The sequence below is a fragment of the Pogona vitticeps genome, chromosome 7 (genome assembly GCF_051106095.1).
Source record: "Pogona vitticeps strain Pit_001003342236 chromosome 7, PviZW2.1, whole genome shotgun sequence".
In the NCBI taxonomy this organism is placed as follows: Eukaryota; Metazoa; Chordata; class Lepidosauria; order Squamata; family Agamidae; genus Pogona; species Pogona vitticeps.
In genome coordinates, this window is record NC_135789.1 from 18,693,783 (window position 1) to 18,710,334 (window position 16,552).

The 16,552-nt window shown below is 49.6% G+C and overlaps 1 protein-coding gene across 1 annotated transcript in view; it reads right to left on the reverse strand.

Moving 5' to 3' along the window:
- Positions 1-3,303: 3,303 nt before the first annotated feature.
- Positions 3,304-16,552, reverse strand: part of HCN2 (hyperpolarization activated cyclic nucleotide gated potassium and sodium channel 2) — a 47,953-nt gene continuing 34,704 nt past the window's right edge. Inside the window, exons 4-8 of the mRNA XM_072978198.2 lie at positions 15,972-16,190; positions 14,301-14,447; positions 12,197-12,437; positions 9,859-10,023; positions 3,304-8,683 (exon numbers count right to left, since the gene is read on the reverse strand). Of these exons, the coding sequence (XP_072834299.2) occupies positions 7,662-8,683; positions 9,859-10,023; positions 12,197-12,437; positions 14,301-14,447; positions 15,972-16,190 (1,794 nt within the window). The 3' untranslated portion in view covers positions 3,304-7,661. The remainder of the gene's footprint in view (positions 8,684-9,858; positions 10,024-12,196; positions 12,438-14,300; positions 14,448-15,971; positions 16,191-16,552) is intronic.

A 16,552-nucleotide genomic window follows, 5' to 3' on the forward strand; every position in this document is an offset into this window, starting at 1 on the left:
GAGAATGCAGGATTCCCTGTAGAAGACAGTGATACTGGCAAAGGTGGAAAGCAGCAGGAGAAGAGGAAGATCCCAATGTCAGATGGACAGACTCCCTAAAGGAAGCCACAACTTTTGAGATTGCAAGAGCTGGGTAGGGCAGTTCAAAACGATATTTTGGAGAGCACCATAAATCGGAAGCAACCTCACGGCACAACCACAATAAAGGTATGACTCAAGCCGTAAATTACTTTAAACACATACATGTGTCTAAAGAAAAAAATGCTTGTTAATGTTTTTTTTAAAAGCATACTTAGAAACAGACACACAGAAACGCAAAGGCCTGACAGATTGTGGCATTTTAAGAGAAATTAGCAAATTAATCCTCAGGATGTGCTTTCATGGACTAGCTGTCCCGTTTCTCAGAGCCAAAAATGCACCCATGAGATTGTAAACTCATTATGCCACCTGGGAAGGAAAAAAAATCATTAGCTACAAAAATAGCATTAAAATGGTAGCCATCTTGATGTTATAGTTGCCCACTGAATAAGGTATTTAAACTACCCTGTGCCATGGTTGTTCTCAATCACATACATACATACGTACATATGTACATACATAACCAGCCAGCCAGCCAGCCAGCTATCGGGGCGGACTTGCGTTTTAACCCCAAATAAACTTTAATCGTCAGTCACATCCAACTACTGTACAACGTTCTGGATGAAAGATTTCCCTGGATGTGGGAGGACGACCACCTCCTATATATTTATTTATTAAATTTATACCCCGCCCCTCTAGACCATGTCTACTTGGGGCGGCTATGAACTCTAGATGGTGGGGATGATGGGAATTGCAATCCCACTCCCCTCTGACATACTGCCAACTCTTCCCCAGGGCTGGTTGGAAGCGGCCTCCTTCCCCCGGCTTCCCCGCCAGCTTCCACTGGGAACTAGCACGGCAAAAGTAACTTTTGCAGCTTCCCAAGAACTGGGAGACGGGTTTGCTCCCAAGCCAAGCTGCTTCTCTGCTGCATGAACCCAGCCGGAGACCGGACAAGGCTCGAGGGCTTGAGCGGCTACTTTTCAGACGTGTCTGCGTTTAGAAATCTCTAGTTTTAAAAGGCACCCATAGGGAAAAGCCTGCCCCATATTTCGGAGAGGCCCCAGCATCCCATTTCATCCCCACCCGGGGGACGGGACCTGAGCCTTTTATTGAGGATCATGAGGACTAGAAACTTTGCCCTAGTAGCATTGGGGGAGCTGGGCCTGGTCTCTCCATGTGTCTCAGACTACAACTCCCACGATCCTTGGTCAAGGATGATGGGTGTCGAAGGCCATCCAGAAAGCCAAAGGTTCCCCACGGTCAGTAAGAGCTGACAACGTTGGGCCAGGTCTCTTCCTTCTCTGCCTCTCTCAAGCACTGGCTGATAATTAAAACAGCATCTGTGCCTTTTAATTAACGGGATGAAAAAGACCCCCTTGACGGATCTCTGCACACTTGACGCCTGTCCCTACCTCTTGTGGTTGTTTTTGTTTCACGGTTCACAAGCTGCATGGGGTGAAAAACGCCCTTAAGATAAGGGGGAAACCCAGCTCATTACGGGCAATTAGGAAGCTTCTGGCAATGATGCATGACTTAACGAAGGCCCCAAAGAAACAGGCTCGGTTGAGGTCTATGGCATTTCCCCCCCCCTCCAATCAACTCTAGTAGGGATCCTTCCTCCCCCCCCCTCCGTCCTTCTGCACCAGTTACAACTCATCAAGGCTGTATTAAAAGGGGAAATCAGAATTAAGAGCATCACAAAACATGAAACCCTTTGAACACATCTGGAGGCAGTGAGGTGCAGTGGTTAGGGTGGTAATGCCACTCCGGGGTTTCAATCAACCTTCCCAGGAGCCCTGCCAGCTGCTGAACCCTAGTCTCCAAATTGGTTCAGCCACCTTGGAGAGCTCCCTAAACTTCGGACTCAAACCCTCACCTTGTGCTCACGGGAACAAAGATGGAACATGAAATAGAATTATAATAAATTGGAGGGTGCATGATTAAGAAAGCGAAACGATTGGGGAGAATAACCTCGTTTGAAAACTTTTCTCCAGGCCTGGCAGGCTGCGCCACAGGGCCAGGGGATGATGGGTATTGTAACCCAACACATCTGGCAGGGTGTCCCGATTAGATTTGTCTGAGTCCAGACCCATGCTCACCTCTTTCGCAGCTCATCTGCTGGTCACAATGTGATGCGACCATGATTCACACACAATGCCACACTACAGGGCATGAGGGGGTGATCAAGGGAGCAGGCAAAAAGACACTGAAGTCAATTAACCGGGGAAATCTGTTACAAACAATGATAATTATCTGCCAGGCAAATCATGTGCCTCTTTCTTCGTTTTATTCTCCAACTCGACAAACTGTGTTTTCTCTCAACTATTATAATAATGTTACAACTGCCGAGCTGGGAGGGACCCCTAAGGGTCATCCAGTCCAGCCTTGTTCATGGAGGCCCGGTGGAGATTTGAACTCCTAACCTTTGGCTCTGCAGCCAGATGCTTAAACTCCTGGGCAATCCGGCAGTTCAAATAGACCTGTGCATCCCAAAAGCCTGCCAAGTTCCATTTTATATCCGATTCCAAGACCTGCAGTCGGATCCGCCAGGTGCACTAAGGTGATCTGCAATTCCCAAATGCTCATCCCCAAATAAAATCTGTGGGTCTTGAAGGCTCATTGCCGATTTAGCTGCAACAGTGTAACACGGCGACCTGTCTGAAAATTCTGGCTTTTGTATTCAAATTCCGCTTCTTTGTTTTTTGCCCCCACATGTGAGATAAAGATGAAATACATCTCGCTTACAAGATCAGGTGTTTTACAGATTGCCACAGTAATAAGCACAAAAATGAAATCAAACTGATACAAGGAAATAAAGCTTTATCCCCCAAAAGCTTAGCAAAACTCAGGTGCTGGGGAACCCTGCAACCAAAATGTAAAATGAATCAAGTTCCTAGTCCTTAAGGTGAGAAAAGTATGTTTGAAAGTGTAAGGGAGTGAGAGAGAGAGAGAATACTGGTTGGTGTTCTACACCGAGGCTGGTTAAAATTGACACAGATTTCGCTCCCACCAACATACAATGTCCAAAATTTCCATGACATGAAGAAAAGCCATGAAGCCAAACAGGAAGGCAGTAGAATCAGCTCCGTAAAATGGCAGACATTTGGGATCCTTATCCTGGTTGCAAACCGGAGGTTCTCCTCCTCTCCCGCTACTCGAATCTGGGGTTCATTTGGCCCCAAGCCAGAAAGAGAAAAGAAAAACACACACCAAACATCACAGTTCAGTTCTGCCATGTTTTATTACACAGGATGGGTCCAGATGAACAGGCGGACGTTTCGTCCGAGGGGCGGAAAAGCAGCCGTTTTTCAGGGGACAGACACCCCCACCGCCCCCCACCGGCCTTTTCAAGCGTCCGCTCCATTTTGCCGGAACCGGACGCTGGTGGGACCTTGGACAGATAAGGTGTGCGGCTGGCAGAGGGGGGGGGGGAATGCTACTGCGGAAGGATGCGCCCCAACTCATAGCTTGCCTCCCCCCTTCTGGGCCTTCCCATAGAAGACACCCCCACCCTGTTACAGAGGTCATTCGTTAGCAGCATAATTAAGGTCACTAAAAAAGGAGATGTTGACATCACCTCTCAGACAACCAAACCGAACCCAAAATGGCAATCTCGGTGGGGAGGGTCCCCGCCAGATATGGGGGGGGCCTGAGCTTGGGGTCCCGAGTGAAAGACACTCCACCGAGTTTCAAGGCCAACCCAGGGGAGAAATTCAAGAATTGCAGCCTGGACTGGCATGAGCTACAGCATGATCCTAAGAAAAGATTTTTTCTCAGAAGGAGGCCCTCGGTGGGGTGGATGCTGCCGGAAGCATGGTCGCGACTGTAGCCCAGCTTGCAAAAACACACACACAAACAAACACACAAAAGACAGCATTTCAAGAACATCTCCCCCCTTTTAAAAAGATTGACCCAACCCTCCTTCTCGGCTGCAATTCCAGCCTTGACTGACATGGGACGGCATTTTTCCTCGCCGTCTCTCCATCCCTGTAGGCTCCTTGCAGGCAGATGCAGAAAGGGACCCTCAGCTATCCCTCTTTCCAGGGCACTCGATTTAAATATATAAAAATATGCTGTCTGCAATTTTTGCATTTTGGGGAAAGGCTGGGATGAACAACTGAAGGCAGGGAGGCTGGCTGGCAGACCCTGGCAGCCAAGGGCTTTGGGTTTTGACCCGAACTTCGCCCAAGCTCTCCAAAGGGGCAGAATTCTACCCCTAGCCTCGCTCTCCTGTAACTTTCGGATTAAAAAGTGGATCCTCCCCCTGAGGGTCAGGCATTCCTTCTAACTTTAGATATTTCTGCAACTGGAAGAGAATATTTCAAGGTATGCTCTGAGGCACTCTTGTCTTTCCACCCTGTGCAGGTTTTAAGGCATTACAAATTGCACTAAAGGTCCTTTTCTTCCAGCTATGAAACGCTGGCGCTATGGCCATTGTGCTTCCTTTCCCAGCCGCCCGGGGCTGTCCCTTGTGCAGCCTGTATCTTGTCACACCAAACTGTTTCGCCCTGGGTTTTATCTGGTCTGGTTATCAAGGTCCTAGCCCTCATTGTTTCCTGGAAGCAGCCAGGAACTGAAAAACCAGAGGAGGCAGTGCAATAACCAAAGCAATAAAACAATTAAAAAAAAAAAAGACACTCTGAGATATGTTTCCTCTCCATTTCGCTTTCCACCTTGGGGTTTGACATTATGGATGTTTAATGCAATCTTGCTGTACTAATATTTGGGGGGGGGGGATGCCTACATTTCCTACAAGGAAAAGGCCAGCTCCATTTGCATCCCCAAAGATACTTCTTGGTTGATTTTCAACTGGCCACTTTCTAGGAAAAAGATCTCCTTAGAAGGAAGAGAGTTTTTTGGGGGGGCAGGGGGGGAGAGACGTTAAGGCTTGAAAGCAGAGACATAAAGAGAGACTATTAAAATCATTCTCCTTGCATATGAAGAACTACTGGTGTCTTCCATTTTGCTTCAAAATATCAAGTTTCTAGACATCATGGTCTAGAAAAAGTGGGCCATAAAGGGCCCCATTGCGCTTCCGGTTGTTTCCAACATGTCTGGTTTTGAACATGTCTGCTTGGAAAACAGAAGGCCAGAGAACACACCATCGCTCCCGCGCTTTCTCGCCTGGCCAGCTTGTTCTCTGCCTTCCCAATTCTCCTAGAAACTCGTAAAATTTGCCTCAAAACTTCCACAAACCGCACCATCGACACACGCAAACTGACACACACACACAAGCCCTGAAAATTAAGAAACTGTATTCCAAAACTGTGCATCCAAATCCCATGTGGATTTCAACCACTGGAACAAAGATTGACGCTTCACTCTTTCACACACTCCCACTGGCAAAACTAGATATATATTCCAGATATATTTTAGGGGACCATGAATAATCCCGGGGAATGACTCTCCCCGGGGACCCTGTTATAAAAGTGTGAATTCAGGCATGTCAGCCTGTCAGTGGGAGAAAAACACTCCGCAGAAGAATGAACGACCCTTCCCTGGATGTTCTATTTATATATAAAAAGAAGATAAACAGAACCACCTAGGCTAAAAGGACTTTCTCTGCATGTTATGGCTGAGAATTTAGCTTTCACAAGGAAAAAGGCACCAGAAAGAAAGAAAGGCATGAAGAAGGAAGGAAGGAGCGAGTTGATGATGGAAGGAAGGAAGGAGGGAGCTGACAATGAACGCAAGGAAGGAAGGAGCTGATGATGGAAGGAAAAAAGGAAGGAGCTGACAATGAATGGAAGGAAGGAGATGATGATGGAAGGAAAAAAGGAAGGAGCTGACAATGAATGGAAGGAAGGAGATGATGATGGAAGGAAGGAAGCTGATGATGGAAGGAAGGAGCTGATGATGGAAGGAAAAAAGGAAGGAGCTGACAATGAATGGAAGGAAGGAGATGATGATGGAAGGAAGGAAGCTGATGATGGAAGGAAGGAGCTGATGATGGAAGGAAAAAAGGAAGGAGCTGACAATGAATGGAAGGAAGGAGATGATGATGGAAGGAAGGAAGCTGATGATGGAAGGAAGGAGCTGATGATGGAAGGAAAAAAGGAAGGAGCTGACAATGAATGGAAGGAAGGAGCTGATGATGGAAGGAAGGAAGCTGATGATGGAAGGTAGAAAGGAAGGAAGGAAGGAAGGTAGAAAGGAAGGAAGGAAGGAAGGAAGGAAGGAAGGAAGGAAGGAAGGAAGGAAGGAAGGAAGGAAGGAAGGAAGGAAGGAGCTGATGGTGGATGGAAGGAAAGAAGGAGCTGATGGATGGAAGGAGATGATGATGGAAGGAAGGAAGCTGATGATGGATGTAAGGAAGGAACGAGCTGATAATGGAAGGAAGGGGCTGATGAATGGAAGGAAGAGTGGGAGGGAGGATGGATTTATGATTGATTGAAAAAAACAATACATACAAATTATTCTCCATGGAAAGACCACCAGAATGATCAATAGAGTCCCCCCCCCCCCATAATACTGCCAGTGCCGACTGGAGACTCCCATTTCCTGGGGGGGTGGGGCATGATGAATCTACTCCATGTTTTCTTCCGAACTTTGCAGGAATTATCCAAGAATTTGAACCCATCTGGGAGAGAAGATTTGGGACTTTGGATCCATCTTGACAGCCAGGGATGGTCCGCCAACTCCCCAAAACAGGTTCCGCACCTCAGATACCACTTGTAAAGTTTGGACCGAAAATGGGAATGGAATCTAGCCACCCACCCACCCCGGTGGGGGAGAATGGGTGGGGGAGAATGGTGTTCCCCAGCCTGAATCCTGCCACCCCAGATAAGTCCTCTGTAAACAACAAAAAGAGTAAGTTTCCGCTAGGAAAAGCGAGAGGACTGTTTGAAAAGGATTTTTCTCTCTTCTGCCTGACCATGCCAAGTTCGGACAAAAGTCCGGAGCAGACCCACCCCCTTCCCCTCGTCTGCATCCCGCCTGATCCTCTTCCTTCGGGGCTCGGCATGGAGCATGGTGTGTAAGGCGCGGCACACACAGTTTTTCCCAAATAGATATACATTATTATTATTTTAGATCTCTATCTATATATATGTATATATTTTACACACATTGGATTAATTTGCGCGAGAAACTAGATATGGCTTTCTGTGATTCAGTCAAGAGCAGGGGAAAGGGGGGGTGAGGTGGAATGGAGACGGTAGCCAAACTTTGGTCAGGAACAATGTGGAAATGGGGGAGACGCCTGCTCCCCCAGATCTTCCCTGGTCTCCCGGCCCAGGAAGCTGTGCGCCCCCCCCCCATTGAGAAGCCCCCTCATCCGGCATCCGCTTGCTTTCCGAGGAGGCAAATTCCCATAGACCGCCTCCCCGTCCTGCCCCAATACAAGAGACAAGAGCAGGTGACCCCCCCGAGGGTCCCGAAGGCCCCCCTCCTTCCCGTCGCCGTTTCGGGGTGAAGGCTGCTTTTTGCAGAGCGAAGGATGGTCAGCATGACAGAAAAGGAGCCACAATGGATTTCACTGAACGGCCCGCTCGTTCGGCCACCCCACGGGGGCTCATGGACTCTTGGACTCCACTTCCCCACGACGCGTGCCCCACGCCCTCCCCACTTGGGGTCAAGGGTCACAAATTGGACGGAAGCTTGGATTTGGCCGCGTCCGTATCTGGAGGAGGGCTGACCCCAGAATCCTTCCGGGCGCTGCCCGAGTCCTGCTGGAGACTGGCTGGGGGGGCCCCCGACCCCGGGGCGGCCGGGGCCATGTGGGGTGGCCCCGGGATGGTGCCACGGGGGGTCGCCTGCGGGGGGCCTCCAGAGCCCGGGGGGCCCGTCGAGGAGGCGGGCGAGGCCCCCTGCCCGGCTGCGATCGAGGTGGTGGACTCATGAGCTGAGAACGGGGGGCTGATGGTCTGGGGGGCCCCGTGGGGGAGGGAGGGCTGGGAGGCCGAGAGGGGCCGGGTCTCCTGGCTGAGGCTGCTGGTGGGCAGGGCCTGGGTGCTTTTGTGGGCCGCCAGGCGCTGTGGTGATCCGGGCGGCTTCGGCTGAGTCAGCGAGAGCTGGGAGCCCGACTGGCCCTTGGCGCCCCCATACGGGAACGTCCGGCTGGCCCGCGGGCTTTGGGAAGGCGGGCTGGAGACGGCGGAGGCTGCAGGCAGCGGTGGCTGTGGTTGTGGCGGCTGTGGCGGTCCGGGCGTGGGCATCGGCGTGTTGGCACTGGGGGGTGTGTGGCGCGGGGCGGCGCCCGGAGGCGGCAGGACGCCAGGCGGCGGCTGCGGGTGGAGCTGTGGCGGGTGGTGGTGCTGCTGGAGCAAGGCCGGCGAGAGGGCGAAGGGCCCCGGGAGGCCACCCGGGTACGGGAGCCGGCGCACCATCCGGGGCGAGCCGAGGCCCACGGGCCCCACCAGCGGGCCGGCCATCTGCGGGCAGAAGCTCATGGCCACCGCCTGCTGGAGGGTGGCAATGGCCGAGGTCACCTGGGGCTGTGGTGGGGCGTAGAGGGAGGCGGCGTGCGGCTGGAACTCTGCCTGTTGGACCATCTCCCGGTCGTACTTGACGATCTCCTGGATGATCTCGTTCTCCTGGTTGTTGAAGACACCCGAGTTGAGGTCGTGCTGGACTTTGTGCAGGAGGATGGAGTTCTTCTTGCCTGAGGAAGACCAAAGGGGGGGGGCGTGAGATGGGGGTCGGACCCACAGGCACCCAAACCCTCGACCGGCCTTGGCGGCTCTCTCTCTCATCCACCGAGATCTCCAAGAGCAGCCTCAGCTCCCACCCATCCTCCTCCTCCTCCTCCTCGTAGAAACCACAGAATAACAAGAGTGGGAAGGGGCCTCTTAAGCCCATCAAATCCAACCCCCGGCTCACGGCAGATCGGCCAAAGGGGCTGTCTCAATTTCTCTTGAAGGCCTGGGAGCATTCACCGCCTCTCGAGGTCGTGGGTCCCATTGTCATACTGCTCTAACGGTTAGGAAGTTTTTTCCCTGAGATTCAGCCCACATCTGGCTTCCTGTCGTTTGAGCTCCTTATTATGCGCCCTGCACTCTGGGATCAACGAGGAGAGATCCTGCCCCTCCTAACTGCTTCTCCCACCACTCGGAATGGACCTAGTTGAGATGTGGGAACCCTCCTGTGTCCCTTAGCCCGTGATTCTCCTGTTTGGAGGCATGCGCTCGCACCCATGGAAGTGAGCCGACGGGAGCCCTCTGCTGAGAATCAGCCCAAAGAACTGGACGCACCAGCCTCTGATGGGGCAGAGGATCTGGCTGGCCCTCCAGATCCCAGAGACCCGTGAGCCTGATCCTGTGGATCGTAGAGAATAATGAAGTTGGAAGGGGCCTCTAAAGCCATCGGGGATACAACCCCTTGCTGAGTGCCGGACAGTGGCCTCGCTTTCTCTTGAAGGCCTCCAGCACTGGAGCGTTCACCACCTCCTAAGAGGAACGGATTCCCTTTTCATACTGCTCTAACAGTTAAGAAGTTTTTCCTGACTGTCAACCGAAATCTGGGTTCCTGCCGCTTGAGCCCATTATTGCACATCCAACACTCCAGAACGACATGACCACCTTTAAGTGGCTCAGGGCAACATCTGAGGAACAGGGAGGGAAGAAAGTGGGAGGCACAACGTTCATTGGCAACCCTAGCATTGAACTGCTTGACTTCTACTTGGGAATGATGAGAGGTCCTTGAGTGAGTTGGGGTCTCCTCAGAGGTGAGCTCTTCCCACCAGGGAGGGAAACCTGGGAGCTACGCTCGTCCTGTGGGTTCGATCCGGCCCTCCTCTCCCATAAACTCCACTCTCCCCCTCCCTTGCCAAGTCTCTACCTATGCGGTCGAGGCGGTCAATGGCCACCGTCTCAAAAGCGCGCCTCATCATGGGGTACTCTTCCAGGACTTCGTTGAAGTTGTCGACCGACAGAGAGTAGAGTCGGCAGTAGGTATCGGCCCGTACACTTGCTGTGCGCCGTCCTCGCGTCAGAAGGCAAATTTCTGGAGAGCGAGAAAGAGAAAAAAAAGAAAGATTGAAAACCAAAATGTGTTCCTCATTTAGAACATAAGATCCCCACCACCCATCTACACATACCCTCTGGGTGAAATACCATCTTCATCCAGCCTCCAAAGGGTTTCAGGATTGGGAGAGACCCTCTATTTCTTTATTTGAAATATGTTTACCCCGCTTTCCTCCTTAAACAGGAACCCAAGCCAGCTAGCAGTATCAAAAGACAATATTGAAAAGCTGGAATGCAAACTTGTTTGACTTGCATGCAAATATCACATCGAACCAATGCCACACTAAAAATGGTGAACAAACTCAACATGCACACAAAACAAATTCAAAGCAACAAGGCACAACCGTCCATTGAAAAACCTCACTCAGGCAGGCAGGCCTTGAGGGAAAGCAAACGGTGTAACTTTTACACCCACAATTGCCGTTAAGAAACCTCCCAAGATGTTCTCTCCGGAAACCTGCGTGGCAAGATTTGACATGCCACAGATCATGCCTATAGAGACGCCTGAACTTCAGTAACTTGCATCCCAAAGTTATACTGTTTGTGTAACTACGCAACAAGATTCCAGTCCCTATGAACTAGCACCTCACTCAATTTTCTGGATTTGTTTGAGGGACGCAGTTCAAGGATCTTGTACCCTTATAATCCAGGAAGAGCCCACAGCTGCCTTTTCGGTTTTTCCTTTTCCTCAATTGTCTCTGCCTGAACGGAGGTCTTATCGGACCCGGACAACTTGCAAACAAGGCTAGCTTGTTGTTTTTTCCTTATCCCTCCCCATTGCTCTTTCCTCTCCTGTGCCGCCTTTTTCATGGCCAACCTAGAGGAGGAGAGCAGGATCGTCTTGTTTGATCAGATGTGGGCGAGCCCTTCCAGCAGAGAAGAAAAGGATGGCACAAATTAGGAACAACAACAAATTTAGCTCTCGCAGTGAGAGAAAACTGGATGTGCCTTTACATCGCCATCTGCCGGTGGGAGAGGACAACGAAGCCACTCCTTGCAGACACGTCATCCCTCTACAACGTGACTGGTTTTAAAAGCTTCCCATCAGACAGACGTTAAAAGAACCTGCCGTGTTTGCCCGGAGGACTGAGAGCTGCAGCCACCTATTAATGCTGCAGTCCTCGTTCGCTCCGGCGGCCCAGGCGACCGACAGCCTTCCAGTTGGCAAGGGGCTGCACCCACACGCTCCTCCTCTTCTCCCCCAACATCTCGCCCCACAGCAGTTCAGGAATAGCAGGCTTTGTGTACCTGACCCCATGGCAAAGGAAGAAGGCTTCCCCAATCACAAGAGCTGGCTGGCTTCTGAGTAGACCCACCGGGTTTTCCCAGGAAGTTCAAACCCAGTTGCAAACCCACCCACCCCTACGATACTGAAGGTGGAACAAGCAATTTGGAGCTGGCCACAGGTGTGGGTAGATATAAAAGTGTTGGTATAGCTTGGTGGGTGGGCGGGGAGGTGGGCAGGTAGGTGAGGAAAAGAGAGAGGGATAAATAATCTTCGATCTTAGGATGGCAGGGCTGGAAGAGACCCTGTGGGGTCATCCAGTCCAGCCCCTGTCAAGTGGGGATTTGAGCTCCCAGCCTCTGGCTCTACAGCCAGATGTTCCCCTATCCCACAGCCCAAGAACAGCCCAGATAACAGCTCCCTTCAGTACAAGAGATTTTGGGGTTTTTGCAAGGTTTTTAAAAACTTCACGACTTGACAAATGTACCACAACTCTCGGAAGCTGTTGTGGTGAACTCACTTCCAACTACTCTTCTATTAAGAATGGGAAGAGGCTGTCTGGTTGGTATCAGTCAGAATTGACTTGGCAGCATATGATGATGATGGTTAGGTAGGTATTGAAGTAGATATGTGATAGATAGATGGATAAAGAGAAGGAAGGAGCTGATCATGGAAGGAAGGATGGACGGACGGACGGACGGATGGACAGAAGGAAGGAAGGGAGCTGATGATAGATGGATGGATGGGTGGATCCATGATGGGATCCTGTAGGAATCTAGAAAGTTCCCTCTGCTGTTATTCCAGGAGGGCCAGGGAGAGATCCGCCCTTGGACGAAGGGCAACTCCCCGCTCGGCCCCACACCTTTCTTAGGCCAGAGTCGCAAAGTGGGATCTTCAGCCTGGGAGACACCCTCCCAGCCGGCCTCACCTCCAAAGTAGGAGCCGTCCGACAGCTTCATCTCCTTGTTCCCTTTGGTCAGGACGCTGACCACCCCATGCTGGATGAAATACATCTTCTTCCCAATGGTCCCTTCCCGGATGATGTAGTCGCCCGGCTGGAAGACCTCAAACTTCAGCTTGGTGAGCATCGCGGTCACAAAGTTGGGGTCGGCATTGGCGAAAAGCGGCATGGAGGCCACCAGCTTCCGGCAGTTGAAGTTGACGATCTCCTGGCGAGCGAGAGGAGAGTTAAATGAAAAAGAGATGAGGATTAGACAGAAACGCCAAGCTTTGGCTGTTCCGAGAAACTGAGGTTCTTTGCACTCCTGAAAAAGAGGAGGAAAATTTCTCAAACCTGACCATAACTAAGCTCGAAAGGAACACATCAGACGTGAACCCTGTGACTTACAACTCGTACTTAATTGCAGCCACAAATTCCATTTACAGTGGGGTCTCTACTTAAGAACGTCCCTACTTAAGAACAATCCAACTTAAGAACAGCTTCATTTGCTAAATTTTGCTTCTACTTGAGAACAGAAATCCAAGATAAGAACAGGAAAAAAAACCTTTCCTGCTCTTTTTTTAACCTTAGGTCATCTTAGGTTAAAAAAAATTCTCCCCCTAGTGGTAGAGTACGTATTAACCAGCTTTGCATTAGTTCCTATGGGAACTAATGCTTCAATGTACGAACGCACCTCTACATAACAAAAAAACAGCCAGAACGGATTAATTGGTTTTCAGTCCATTCCTATGGGAAATTTTGCTTCAACTTAAGAACGTTTCAACTTAAGAACACCATTCCAAAACCGATTAAGTTCTTAAGTAGAGGTTCCACTGTAGTTTCTATGGACGGAAAAGAGCAGATACGGATTAAATGGTTTTCAATGCATTCCTATGGGAAATGCAGATTCAACATAAGAACTTTCCAACTTGAGAACCACCTTCCAATACGGATTAAGTTCTTAAGTAGAGACCCCACTGTAAAAACAACAACATGTAATGAGTTTACTGGTGTCCAATTTTCTCTTTATGGTTTCCAGTTCCTTTTAGAAGTTTCTTTGCATTGTGAGCCAAAATGTCCCAAGTTTTATGCTTCTCTTTTACTAAGTCTTAGTTTTGGGGTACGGGACTCATGGAAAAATAATGTTTTAAAATCTGAAGGAAATACTGTATAAACAGTAAGTAACACAATGGGTTATTGTTTTTCAAAAACTCTGTTATGAAAAATAATTCTCCTGTGTTCCATTCTTAGTTGTTTTACCCTTACTGCTTCATTCCTTTAAAATAAAAACTTCAAAATTTGTAAGGGTGTAGCATAAAATCTGGCATTGGTTGGTTGAGTTTAAGAAAGAAAAACAGCCTATTCAGTCATCAGCAAATGGATTGTCATTAATTAATTAATTAGCATCATTTCAGCCAGCACAAGCCTCAGGTCATTTCGAACAGCTTGTTCACCTGAGTGTTTTGAGTTTTTTGGTTTTTAGTTTAATCAACTGTGAGGCTTCCCTTTCTCGCAAACTCCTTTTACATAGTTTTAAGTCCTGTTCACAGGTGAGAATATCAGATATTAAAAAGGATAGAAGGATTTTGTTGAAGGAAGCAATAGCAGCATTTGATCAATGAATTAAACTAGTAATATAGTGGATTTGCCACTGGGTAATAAAAGAAAGGCAGAAGGCAGTAGGGAAAGAGGAGGACCAAATATGAGATGGATGGACTCCTTAAAGGAAGCCACAGGCTTGTATTTGCAACATCATCATCATAAACAACACACAACATCAGCTTTAAAGTACAGATGAAACAGTGGTATACATTCTTAGTTCTGCTCTGTGGCAGAGAATTATGGACTTTGCAACACTATGGCAAACATCCCATTGCGGATTTATATATCGGCATAAAGGGAAATGACTTGGAAACCCATCGCTCTTTGTTCCCAAGTGCTGGTGGCGTTCCCAGTAATCGTGGCTTCCCAATGCAAGCTGAGACCCAGACCATGTCAGCCGACCGAGGGTCTTGTTTTATTTATTTATTTTATTTTATTAGATTTATACCCCGCCCATCTACTCTGGGTCCTGGGCGGTGCCGCGTTTTACCTCTCGCAAAGGTTCGTTCAGCTCCTCCAAAATGCTGTCTTCATCGAACATCTTCCCCTGGTACCGATGCTCGTAGTAGTCGTGAATTCTCTGGCGGAAGTCAGTGGGCAGCTTGTGGAAGGACATGTACTGTTCCACTTGCTTGTACTGTGTGAGATGGGGAGAAAAAAATTCATCAATGCGTTGCTCCCTTCTTACAAATGCCTTGAGATCCATATTTTGAATGAACCCGACACTCGGTTGTTTCTGGGGGGGGGGGGGGTCTACCGGGGGGGGTGTATGTGGGTCTCCTTCCCATCCGGATCCCTCTAAGGATTTCTGAAGGACAAGACATGTTCAAGGAGTGGCTTCCCACCATCACCCTCAAGACAGTCTCTACGGCTCATCAGGATTTGAACCCAGGTCTCTGTGGCTCTACCCACTGCTCAGTCTGTCACTTCGCCAATCAGTCACAGAAGGCATGGGGCTAAAAAATCAGAATAAATTGCCTTTTTTTAAAAAAGTCTGTCAACCAAAAAGGGGAAAAGACAGGAAAGCCGGCCAGACGTCGGCTTGTTTCAAACTCAGCCCTGCCTGGCAGGTGGCCCGACTGGGAATAAGCCAGCCACACGATCGAGAAAAACCACCCACTGAATCATTTTCCATCAAGAGGACTTTGAGGGACGAAAGCCCCAAGACCACAGCAAACGTGGAAGCCTCTTTTACGCATTATCAGGAAATCCTGGCAGGCAGGGAGAGAGAGAGAGGGAGAGGGTGAGGGAGAAGGAGAGGGACCGGCTTGTTCCCAAGAGGGGCTACCTGCCAAAGACTGCTATTTGCCAAGATGGAGGTGAGAGGATGCCACCCCCACCACCCCCGTCCCCAGGAGAATGCTGCTGCTGAGCAGAAGCCCGACTGGCAGCTGCCTCCCGGTCGTGGCTGCCTCGCGCTTTCCTCTGCAGGAGCCACGAGGGCATGTCAAAACCCAGCAGAGTCCAGAGAACAGAAGTGGAATAAATACATACATACTCACTCCACTGAAGATTTCTGCATTTAAAGCAGGACTCTTATATTCTTCCGTGGAGGGAGATTCCCAACGAAGCTCAGGAAAATGACTTTCCAACAAATACAGTCCAGAAATGTGCTGACAAGGGGCAGTAGGTCATTCTGTGAGGTTTTCAGGGCCCCCCCATTCCCCCCCCAAGTAATTTTTTGCAGCTTCGATTTCACATTTGTAAGAATTCTCAGAGTTTGGGAACCACACACATCTTGAATTGATTTCATTCCTCTGCCGTCTTTCCCCCAGAATTGACTGAGAGCCAAAGTAGCTTCCAGGATGGTTTAAAAGCAGAGCCAATTAAAACAGGTAATAAAACATCAAACATTAAAAACAGAATTCATTAGGGTTTGCATACAACTAAAACTCCTTAAAAACAAAATCAATTAAAAACGGCAGTACTTTTATGCAGAAACTAGTCCGTTAACATTCAACGTGTTCACTTTGTTAACTTTTACTGTTCTTTTAAAAGGTTGGATGCAGTTAATGCAAAAGGAGTGGTTTACGTGTTGACAGGTTAAATCTATGAAATTTGCTTCAAACTCTGAGGAGTCTCATTTCCCTTGGCAGGGATTTTCATGCGCACCCATCGGTTTCCACCCACCCACCCCCACCGCCCCTTATCCATTCCGTACTTTCTCCTGGTACTGCCGCCGGGAAGAGTCCAGGGATTGGATCAGGGCCGTGGCGTGGCCGATGAACATGGCGTAGCAGGTGGCGCCTACGATCATGCTCAGCATGGTCAGCCAGATGTCGGTCATGCTCTCCGGGGCCTGGCGCCCGTAGCCGATGCACAGCATGTGGCTCATGGATTTGAAGAGGGCGAAGGAGTACAGTTCGCTCCACGAATCATTCTGGAGAAGCAAAAAGAAGGCGACTCAGGGTGCGCACCATAGCGCCCGGCCTGTGAGCTACAAGTGTGCAAAGCATGTCGGATTTCACCAGCTGCTTAGCTCATCTTTGCTGCTGATCAGCAAGTGCGGCACCTTTTAATAATAACAATGATCTCAGGACGGCAGAGTTGGACGGGACCCCTAAAGATCATCCAGCCCAGCCCCTGTCAAGAAGACCCCATGGGGGATTCGAACTCCCAACCTTTGGATTCCACAACTAGAGACCAAAACCCCTACGCTATCCAGCCAGCTAAATAACTGAACCTTAACTTGGACATTTCACACCTTCATCCTTATCGTCTTACAACTACAGAGCTGGAAGA